Source organism: Somniosus microcephalus, chromosome 9 (assembly GCF_052327205.1).
Source record: "Somniosus microcephalus isolate GS21.2 chromosome 9, FLI_Smic_1.0, whole genome shotgun sequence".
Classification (NCBI taxonomy): domain Eukaryota; kingdom Metazoa; phylum Chordata; class Chondrichthyes; order Squaliformes; family Somniosidae; genus Somniosus; species Somniosus microcephalus.
Genome location: NC_140995.1, coordinates 92,298,388 through 92,310,395, shown reverse-complemented (window position 1 = coordinate 92,310,395; position 12,008 = coordinate 92,298,388). Strand labels below are relative to the sequence as shown.

Sequence of the window (12,008 nt, the reverse complement as noted above, 5' to 3'; positions counted from 1 at the left end):
CACAATCTTATATATTTCAATAAGATCGCCTCTCATTCTTCTGAACTCCAATGAGTAGAGTCCCAATCTACTCAACCTTTCCTCATATGACCACCCCCTCATCCCCGGGATTAACCGAGTGAACCTTCTTTGTAATGACTCGAGAGCAAGTATGTCTTTTCTTAAGTATGGACACCAAAACTGTATGCAGTATTCCAGGTGCGGTCTCACCAATACCTTGTACAACTGCAGCAATACCTCCCTGTTTTTATATTCTATCCCCCTAGCAATAAAAGCCAACATTCCATTGGCCTTCTTGATCACTTGCTGCACCTGCATACTAACTTTTTGAGTTTCGTGCACCAGGACCCCCAGATCCCTTTGTACTACAGTACTTTCCAGTTTCTTGCCATTAAGATAATAACTTGCTCTATGATTTTTCCTGCCAAAGTGCATAACCGCACACTTTCCAGTATTGTATTCCATCTGCCAAATCTCTGCCCACTTACTTAGCCTGTCTATGTCCCTTTGCAGGTTTTTTATGTCCTCCTCACTCACTACTTTCCATCCCATCTTTGTATCATCTGCAAACTCTGATATGTTACACTCGGTCCCCTCCTCCAAATCGTTAATATAGATTGTGAAGAGTTGGGGACCCAGCACTGACCCCTGCGGAACACCACTAGTTACTGGTTGCCAGTCTGAGAACGAACCATTTATCCCAACTCTCTGCTTTCTGTTAGAGAGCCAATCCTCCACCCACGCCAGAATATTACCCCCAATCCTGTGATTTTTTATCTTGAGCAATAATCTTTTGTGTGGCACCTTGTCAAATGCCTTTTGGAAGTCTAAATACACTACGTCCACTGGTTCCCCTTTATCCACCCTGTATGTTACTTCCTCAAAGAACGCTAGCAAATTTGTCAAACATGACTTCCCCTTCATGAAACCATGCTGAGTTTGTCCTATTAAATTATGTTTGTCCAAATGTCCCGTTACTGTCTCCTTAATAATGGACTCTAACATTTTACCAACCACAGATGTTAGGCTAACAGGTCTATAGTTTCCAGCCTTCTGCCTACTACCCTTTTTAAATAAGGGTGTTACATTAGCAGTTTTCCAATCTGCCGGGACCTTTGCTGAGTCCAGGGAGCTTTGGAAAATTATTACCAATGCATCCACAATCCCTATCGCCACTTCCCTCAAGACCCTAGGATGCAAGCCATCAGGTCCAGGGGATTTATCCGCCTTGAGTCCCATTATTTTACCAAGTACCACTTCCTTAGTGATTTTAATCGTATTTAGTTCTTTATCTGAATGCACGTAGCATTCGTAACAAAATGAATGAGTTAACGGCACAAATAATGACATATGGGTATGATCTTGTGGCCATTACAGAAACATGGTTGCAGGGTGACCATGACTGGGAATTAAACATACCAGGTTATTTAACAATCAAGAAGGACAGGCAGGAATGGAGGGGAGGTGGGGTGGCTATGTTAATAAAGGAAGGAATCACTATAATACAGAGAAATGATATTGGGTCAAAGGAGCAGGATAGTGAAACAGTTTGGGTGGAGATAAGGAATAATAAGGGGGAAAAAACACTAGTGGGCGTAGTCTATAGGCCTCCGAGCAGTTGCAACTCTGTTGGACGGAGTATTAATCAGGAAATAGTTGAGGCTTGTAATAAGGGAACAGCTATAATTATGGGGGATTTTAATTATCATATTAACTGGACAAATCAAATTGGGCAGAGCAGCCTTGAGAATGAGTTCATTGAGTGTATTAGGGATGGGTTTCTTGAGCAGTATGTAACTGAACCGACCAGGGGGCAAGCAACCTTAGATTTGGTCCTGTGTAATGAGATAGGATTAATTAAAAATGTCCTAGTAAAGGATCCCCTTGGAATGAGTGACCATAACATGGTTGAATTCCATGTTCAATTAGAGGGTGAGAAGGCTGGATCTCAAACAAGTGTGCTGAGCTTGAATAAAGGAGACTATGAAGGAATGAGAGCGGAATTGATTAGAGTGGACTGGTAAAATAGATTAAAGGGTAAGACGGTACCTGATCAGTGGTGTACATTTAAGGAGTTATTTTACAACTTCCAAAAAATATATATTCCACTGAGGAAAAAAGGGTGTAAAAGAAAAGATAGCCATCCGTGGCTAAGGGAGGGATGGTTCATGTAAAACTGTCTTGGATGAGTTGCTCTCGAAGAGCTCTGACAACTAGGGGCAATAGTGGTCAATGCTGCTCATGCTCCTCCTCCTCTTGCATTTCTTGCTGCCTCGATGGTGGTAAGGATTGGTCCTTCGTTATTGTTGTGTTTTGAGTTTTGCTTCAATTAAGTTTGTCCCAGTTCCCGGGTGTTACCTGAAGGGGGTGCTGGGGGGCTCGGTTTTACTTTGTCTTTCACTTTCGGGTTCTGCCTTGCAGACAATGTGCTGTAATGTCCACCCATTTACTCAATAAATAGTAAAAGGTACATTCCGTCTCCTCTATTCATTACTGTTCGGTCAAGATGCAATAGTTATCGCAAAGTTATGCAGCATGCAACACACAACCACAAATCAGGGCTGTACTGCAAAGCTCCTTTTGAGCAGCCTAGGCAGCAAAAGCGTTGCTTGAGCACACTGAGAGTCAGCTTGATGAGGTTCCTGGTGGTGATTTGCTCTCGTTGTATGCTAGTTCAACAGCTGTGCCTAGGTTCCTGACATGAGTCATGAGCCTTGTTTAAAGGGGATACAAAAGCAAAATACTGCGGATGCTGGAAATCTGAAATAAAAACAGAAAATGCTGGAAATACTCAGCAAGTCAGGCAGTATCAGTGGAGAGAGTTCTGATGAAAGGTCATCAATCTGAAACGTTAACTCTGTTTGTAGGATGAATGGATTATGACTGCTGCTAGGATACCAGGCACAGACAAGCATGATGAACTGCCTGTGGTCACAAACAAGCTGGATGTTTAGCGTGTTTAATCCTCTGCCATTCAGAAAGATACCAGGATGGTGATGGAGAGCATGCAAGGCAATGTGGATGAAATCTATGGCAGCTTGGACCCTGGTGAAGCCTGCAATACGTCGAAGCCCATTGCTCCCTCATCCTACTTCATTGTGTCCATTGGGAAAGTAATTTAGCTGTTGCTCCTGGCGTAGAGAGCCTCATTCACCTCCATGATACAATGTTGAACAGCAAACTGGGAGATGTCACTGATGTCACCTGTTGCTGCCTGGAACAACCCTGTTGCATAAAAGTTAAGGACCACGGTGACCTTGACACCACAGACAGTGCTGTCCATGCTCTGGTTCGAGGCTCCAGTCGTGGCTGTAGCAGGTGACACCAAGATTCCCACTTTAGCTCGGTAACAGCCTCTTTGGTGAAGCGTAGGTCCCTGATGCATTACTCCTCAGTGAAGTTAATATAAGAGAAGTGCTCGGTGAAGACCTGCTGTTGGCATCATCTCCTGCGCAATTACCTCCTCCTCCCTCTTCTCCCAGCTGCTCCTGCTCTCCTGTCTTCTTGGCTGCTCCCTCTTGTCCTCCAGCCCCAAAGACAGACTCATCAGACCACCCATGACTACAATAAAACCGGTTTAAAGGCAGACAAAGCAGGCCAGCACCAGTAAAAAAATATTAGCAGTAGGCACAAATCAGTAATAGAACAAGTTGTAGAATAGGCGAAAAAGCCCAGAAGTTAACCAGCAGGCTAAAATGATGAAGCAGCAACTAAATCATATGGAGTGGACGAGCCTTTAGTTAAGGTTCTGAAGGGTCCTTCCTTAGGGTTGTCATCTCTGGTTGGACATATTCCTGGAGGTGCCATCACATGACCTGCCTCCAACCGGCCTACCCCAACCCCACACTCTTGCCATTGGTCACCCAGTACACCCATACTCATGATGCTCCACCTTCCCATATTGGAAAGTGAATGGACTCTATTACCTAATTGGATGATTATTGATTGTCAATTAAACAGCCTTTTTTCCAATGTCTGATATTTTTATAACTAATGTGTTCGAAGAATTTTTTTTTTAAAACATTATTTTTATTGCCCCTTTGATTTTCCTCCTGGGTTGCTCAAAGCAATGTCTTGGAGATTAATCTTTAATTTCTAAAGACTCTAGGGCAATCCTGGAGGTTTGGCAACCATATCCTTCCTGCCTGTTGGTGCCATGAGTTGCTGAGTGAGTTTATGACGTGACGAGTCAGGCGCTGCGGCAGACCAATGTCACAAAATGGTCCTACAACAAGCATAGGACGCTAATTTAAATACTATAATGAAGCTTTTTAATACTTCCTGTGCGTGTCCTAGACGCCTACAGAGAAGCCTTATCCACGGGCGGTGCACTTCCAGCTCAGAATTAGTGCACACTCGTTGCCCACCATATTGAACCTTTAGGCGCCCATTTTATGCCTGTAAAACAAGCACTGCATAATTGAATTTCTAGGCCAATGACTTTATGAATTATTTTGTTTTGAGATTAGATCATTTTTACATAGAATGCTTAGTGCATTCAATATGGCATTGATTAGATGTTGACACAGGACAAATTGCCTTTATTTTTGAGTAGTTATTTGAAAATATAATTTGAAACACATTAGGATCTGATTCTAGAGTCAGTGCTCAATCTGACACCAGAGCAAATAGAAGTGAAACACACTGGAGGAGGTCTTACGCCCCTTCACTTCAGAGTCAATTCAAGCCTTGACACACGATTTACATTCCACCATTACAGCATTGATGCAAAGCTGAAACTGCTTCATATAACTCTAACCTTAAATTACATAACATTTAGAATTTAAGTAACATTTGCACTAAATAGTCCCAATTAAAATTTATTAAAAAAATTATGGCCCAGAATTTACTTTGAGCTATTTCCACTCCACCGCCGTAACTTCACTGGAAGTGTAACGGAAACCCCATTATAGTTTAAATTCTGATCATAGAATCATAGGGCTGGATTTTGTCAATGGGGGCACATTGGGGGCAGGACTGCTGATTGTTGGGTTTCAGTCCCGCCCCCAATGACGTCTGGCTAACCCATGCTATTTTCCCTTGATTGACCTTGTTAAACCCGCCCTTGACAGATGAATTGTCAATGTTTGACAAATTTCAGAAGCTGTCAAACACTGACAATCTCTGTTCTAAGGTGAGCCCTGTACTGAGGGCTCACCAAACCTCTTTCCTCAGCAGAAATCAGATGGCAGCTGCATCTGAGAATGCATTCTGCCATCTCTGCCATTGAGATGAGGCACCCCCGGATGCCCAAGTGTTGAAGCCTGCAGAAAGAAGCAAAGGTAAGTATACTTTTTCTAACACTTTACACTCACCTCTCATACTTACCTTTGCACACTTGCACCCATCACTCACCTCCACAGTGGACTTTTTGATCCCTCTCAGCCACGCAGACCCACTGCTCGCCTCGCTGACCCTGGCAAGGTTCCCAGCCGTCGGGAAGCCCGCACTTGCAGGGGTAAAATGGGGATAATCCTCTTAACTGCCTGTTAACTACCTAGAAACATAGCAACATAGAAGATAGGAGCAGGAGTAGGCCATTCGACCCCTCGAGCCTGTTCCGCCATTTAATGAGATCATGGCTGATCATCCAAATTCAGTACCCTGTCCCTGCTTTCTCCCCATATCCCTTGATCCCTTTAGCCTTAAGAAATATATCTAACTCCTTCTTGAATATATTTAATGAATTGGCCTCAACTGCCTTGTGTGGTAGAGAATTCCACAGGTTCACCACTCTCTGGGTGAAGAAATTCCTCCTCATCTCTGTCCTAAATGGCTTACCCCTTATCCTTAGATTGTGATCCCTGGTTCTGGACTCCCCCGCCATCGGGAACATCCTTCCTGCATCTAGTCTGTCTAGTCCTGTTAGAATTTTATAAGTTTCAATGAGATCCCTTCTCATTCTTCTAAACTCTAGCGAATATAAGCCTAATCAACCCAATCTCTCCACATACGTCATTCCTGCCATCCCAGGTATCAGTCTGGTGAATCTTCGCTGCACTCTCGCCATGGCAAGAACATCCTTCCTCAGATAAGGTGACCAAAACTGCACACAATACTCAAGGTGTGGTCTCACCAAGGCCCTGTACAACTGCAGCAAGACATCCTTGCTCCTGTACTCGAATCCTCTCGCTATGAAGGCCAACATACCATTTGCCTTCTTAACCGCCTGCTGCACCTGCATGCTTACCTTCAGCGACTGGTGCACAAGGACACCCAGGCCTCGTTGCAATTCCCCTTCTCCCAATCTATTGCCGTTCAGATAATAATCTGTCTTCTTCTTTTTGCCACCGAAGTGGATAACCTCGCATTTATCCACATTATACTGCATTTGCCATGCATCTGCCAAATCACCCAACCTGTCCAAATCATACTGGAGTTTCTCTGCATCCTCCTCACAGCACACATGCCCACCCAGCTTTGTGTCATCTGCAAACTTGGAGATAGTACATCTAGTTACCTCGTCTAGATCACTTATATATATTGTGAATAGCTGGGGTCATAGCACCGATCCCTGCGGTACCCCACTAGTCACTGCCTGCCACTCGGAAAAAGAGCCATTTATTCCAACTCTTTGCTTCCTGTCTGCCAACCAGTTCTCTATCCAAGACAGTACCTTACCCCCAGTCCCGTATGCTTTAACTTTGCACACTAGTCTCTTATGTGGGATCTTATCTCAAGCCTCCTGAAAGTCCAAATACACCACATCCACTGTTTCTCCCTTATCTATTCTACCAGTTACATCCTCAAAAAATTCCAGTAGATTAGTCAAGCATGATTTACCTTTTGTAAATCCATGTTGACTTTGTCCGATCCTGTCACTGTTTTCCAAGTGCTCTACTATTACATCTTTTATAATGGACTCTAGCATTTTCCCCACTACCAATGTCAGACTTACCGGTCTATAATTCCCCGTTTTCTCTCTACCACCTTTTTTAAATCGTGGGGTTACATTAGCTATCCTCCAATCCATGGAAACTGTTCCAGAGTCTATAGAATTTTGAAAGATGACCAGCAATGCACTTACTATTTCTAGGGCCACTTCCTTAAGTACCCTAGGATGTAGATTATCAGGCCCTGGGGATTTATCGGCCTTCAATCCCATCAATTTCCCTAATGCCATTTCCCTACAAATACTGATTTCATTCAATTCCTCCCTCTCATTAGACCCTATGTTCCCCGACATCTCTGGGAGGTTATTTGTGTCCTCCTTTGTGAAGACAAAACCAAAGTATGTATTTAATTGGTCGGCCATTTCTTTGTTCCCCATTATAAATTTCCCTGATTCTGACTGCAAGGGACCTACGCTTGACTTCACCAATCTTTTCTTCTTCACATATCTATAGAAGCTTTTACAGTCAGTTTTTATGTTCCCTGCAAGCTTACTCTCATAATCTATTTCCCCCCTCTTAATTAATCCCTTTGTCCTCCTTTGCTGAATCCTAAACTGCTCCCAATCCTCAGGATTTCTGCTTTTTCTGGCCAAATTATATGTCCGCTCCTTGGATCTTATGCTATACCTAATTTCCCTTGTTAGCAATGGTTGAGTCACCTTTTTTGTTTTATTTTTATGCCAAACAAGTCTGAACAAACTCTGTAGTTCATCCATGTGATCTTTAAATGTTTGCCATTGTCTATCCACCGTCAACCCTTTAAGTAACATTCCCCAATCCATCCTAGCCAACTCGTGCCTCATACCATCGTAGTTTCCTTTATTTAAATTCAGGACCCTAGTCTCTGAGTCAATTACTTCACTCTCCATTTTAATGAAGAATTCTATCATATTATGATCACTCCTCCCCAAGGGGCCTCACACAACAAGATTGCTAATTAATCCTTTCTCATTACATAATACCCAGTCTAAGATGGCTTGATCTCTAGTTGGTTCCTCAACATATTGGTCCAGGAAACCATCCCGTATACACTCCAGGAATTCCTCCTCCACAGTATTGTTACTAATTTGGTTAGCCCAATCTATATGTAGATTAAAGTCACCCATGATAACTGCTGTGCCCTTATTGCACGTGTCTCTAATTTCCCATTTAATGCCATCCCCGACCTCAGCATTACTGTTTGGGGGTCTGTATACAACTCCCACTAACGTTTTCTGCCCCTTGGTATTTCTCAGCTCTGCCCATACAGATTCCATATCATCAAACCTAATATTCTTCCTTACTATTGTGTTAATCTCCTCTTTAACCAGCAATGTTCCCCACCTCCATTTCCAGTTTTCCTGTCTTTCCTGAATATTGAATACCCCGGATGTTGAATTCCCAGACTTGGTCATCCTGGAGCCTTGTCTCCGTAATCCCAATGATATCATTTACGTTTACATCTTTTTGTGCGGCTAATTCATCCACCTTATTACGAATGCTCCTCGCATTAAGATACAAAGCCTTCAGGCTTGATTTTTTAACACTCTCAATCCTTTTAGAATTATTATTTACTGTGGCCCTGTTTGATTTACACCCTTGATTTCTCTGCCTTCCACTTTTGCTTTTCTCCTTCCTATCTTTTGTTTCTATCCTTGCTTCCCTTTCCTCTGTCTCCCTGCACAGGTTCCCAACCCCCTGCCATTTTAGTTTAAACCCTCCCCAACAGCACTAGCAAACACTCCCCCAAGGACATTGGTTCCGGTCCCACCCAGGTGCAAACCGTTCAGTTTGTACTGGTCCCACCTCCCCCAGAACTGGTTCCAATGTCCCAGGAATTTGAATCCCTCCCCCTTGCACCATTCCTCTAGACACGCATTCATCTGAAATATCCTTCTATTTTTACTCTGACTAGCATGTGGCAGTCGTAGCAATCCTGAGATTACTACCTTTGTGGTCCTATTTTTTAATTTACCTCCTAACTCCCGATATTCAGCTTTTAGGACCTCATCCTGTTTTTTACCTATGTCGTTGGTACCTATATGCACCACAACAACTGGCTGTTCACCCTCCCCCCTCCAGAATGCCCTGCAGCCGCTCCGAGACATCCTTGACCCTTGCATCAGGGAGGCAACATTCCATCCTGGAGTCTCGTTTGCAGCCGCAGAAACGCCTATCTATTCCCTGTTAACAGGCAGTTAATTGGCTGTAATCCCCTTCCGGCCTTAAGGAGATGGGTCCCTGCGTGAGTCGGTGACCTGCCTCCTAGGAAGATGGCACGGAGGTGGGTTGGGAGCGGGTTCAGTACCCACTCCCAGTTTCTGCCATTTTCCCAGCAGTCCCGCCTCCCCCCAGGGCTGGGAAAATTTCCCCCATAGATTCTTACAGCACAGAAGGAGGCCATTCGGCCCATCAAGCCTGTGCCAGCTCTTTGAAAGAGCTGTCCAATTTAGTCCCACACCTGAGCTTTTCCCCATAACCCTGCAAATTAGTCCTCTTCAAGAACATGTCCAATTGCCGTTTGAATGTTCCGGTGGAATCTGCTTCTACCACCCTTGCAAGTAGTACTTTCCAGATCGTAACAACCCTCTGTGTGAACAAATTTCTCCTCATTCCCCTCTAGCTCTTTTGCCAATTATTTTAAATCGATGACCTCTGGTTACCGACCCACTTGCCAAAGGAAACAGTTTCTCTCTTTTTGCTCTATCAAAACCCCTCATAATTTTGAAGGCCTCTATTAGGTCTCCCCTTAACCTTCTCTGCTCTAAGGAGAACAATCCCAGCTTCTCCAATCTCTCCACATAACTGAAGTCCTTCATCCCTGGTATCATCCTGGTAAAACTCCTCTGTTCCCTCTATAAGGCCTTGACATCCTTCCTAAAGTGTGGTGGCCAACGTGCATAAACGGGGCTTCTACCGCATTGCCGGTGGTTATGGTGACAGAGTGGGAACAGCTCCAAGGAAATTCAGGCGTACATTTAAAAAGAACAGCATAAATTAGTATTTTATATTTATATTTTCAAACTGAAAAATACATGACTATTTTAATATTTAATGAGTTGACCACACTTGAGATGTGTTACTTGCTAAGTTTAGTAATGGTATTGTTTATGCAATTCATTGTCTTTTTTTATTCCATCTGTTGAGTTTTGTATTCATAAAGGAATTTATTCAAAGTGTAAATTGGCCTCGTGTATTTGTGAAAGACGCAACACTCTAACTTCACCCATTAACTCCATTTTTCAGATTTCTGTGGCTCTTCTGCCAAAGTTACAGTGGATGAGCAGGAGAACCTCCTCGGAAGTTCTCCCCCAAAGTCTTATCATTTCTATTTATACTGAGATGGATTCTTTAGTTAATTATGTCTTTTTTCCCCATTGTTGAATGCTTTATTGGATTTTTCTTCGATTTGAAATTCGTGCATTTAAAATGATTTGTTATTTTTCTGAAGAACTCTCATTTTCTTTGATCCTGAGCTTCAACTCTTTCTTTCATTCAACTAATATGAACTACAAATTCTGGAAAGCAAAACTTGCAAATTACTACAGGCAATAAAGGATCCTGTAAAAGTACAGTATAGTATTAGACACTATTTTGTTCACTTAATTTGCATCTCCATATTTTAGTGGCTCCAGCAATAGCTTACCACAAAGTGTCTCCATGAACCTAGAAGTCAGCTTCTCGATCACACCATATGTCTCCACATAGAAGACATGTTCATCTAATGGTTCACTGGCCATTAGTCTGAGAGACTGCATGTCAGCCCTGTCCACCCCAACAGCATAGATTTCAATACCAGCTGCCCGAGCACTTGCAGCTATTTCTGCCACCTGGTCCTGGGGCCTTCCATCTGTCACAATGATGGCTACTTTGGAGATACCAAGGTCCTTAGGTCTTGCTCCCGAAGTCTCCAGGAAAGCCTTGTCCATTGCATTCTCAATGGCCAAACCTGTCATAGTACCGGTTGCAAGGGGTTCAATTTGAGAAACTGCCTGCTTCATGTCTTTCTTGTTATTGTAGGTTTTGAGCATGAACTCTATCTTCACACTGCTTGCGTAGTTGATAATTGCCACTCGGGTACTGTCAGGTCCGACATCCAATGTGTCAATCATATCGGTTAGGAACACTCTCACCTTCTCAAACTCCTGGGGTCGGACACTACGGGAACTATCGATGATAAAAACGAGATCATGGGGTCGACTTTTACATTGTGATTCTGTGAAAGGAACAAATAAGAACATTGAAAATACAGTGTAATTAACCAATCAAAATATAATTTTTGCATTCATGAAAACATAACATATTTACATAATTTATATAAAACTGGCAAATTGCCTGTGACATTGTGTACATTCAGTTGATGAATATAAGATTTTTTTATGTATAAGGTGGAAGAGAGACTTCAGAACCTCGCTCCACAAAGCCACCTACTGGCCAGAGTCTGCAACTACATTGTGACATTTGTCCTAGAAAAATTGAATATAGCAAAATATTAACATAGCAATTGGTAATTGCAAATTTTGACAGAAAAGTGTGACCAAAATCGTAACAACAGGAAGTATGATTTCTAGACAGGAAGTGCATGCCCTATGCAAAATTTTTTTTTTAATGTAGATATATTCCCTCTTTTGGTCCTCCTTCCTGATGCTCGCTGTATTGAAATCATGAGTCATCGCACAGTCTCTTACTATAACTCATTCTTTCCCAGGACTTTAAAAATTGTGGACTGCTTACCTTCCTCAGGCTTCCCTTCCTCCTCTAATCTATAGGCTTTAAAAATCCAAACTTGCTATCTCCAAATGGTTACTTCTTGATCTACTTCATCTTCTTCCCTCCTTTTTTAACTATGATGATGTCCTGCATGATGGGGTTCCTCATAATAAAACTAATCAAATTGTATATCTATAGATTAATTGTAAATCTATCTTTAAAAGCATACAGTGAACCTGCCATATTGTACACTGTTCCAGTAGTCACATAAAACGGTAACATTTTTGCTGTTGGAATGTTTGAGACTCCTTATGGAAATTATACCTGACAGGAAACTTTATCTAGTGAGTTTTAAGAACATAAGAAAAAGGAGTAGAAGTAGGCCATTCGGCCCTTCGAGCCTGCTCCGTCATTCAATGAGATCAT

The 12,008-nt window shown here is 42.7% G+C and overlaps 1 protein-coding gene across 3 annotated transcripts in view; it reads right to left on the bottom strand.

Annotated features, from left to right (window-relative positions):
• The window catches only part of matn3a (matrilin 3a), a 40,580-nt gene that overhangs the window by 19,419 nt on the left and 9,153 nt on the right, over positions 1–12,008 (bottom strand). For all 3 annotated transcript variants that reach the window (XM_085996856.1, XM_085996854.1, XM_085996857.1), the window contains exon 2: positions 10,519–11,088. In XM_085996856.1, the coding sequence (XP_085852982.1) occupies positions 10,519–11,088 (570 nt within the window). The remainder of the gene's footprint in view (positions 1–10,518; positions 11,089–12,008) is intronic.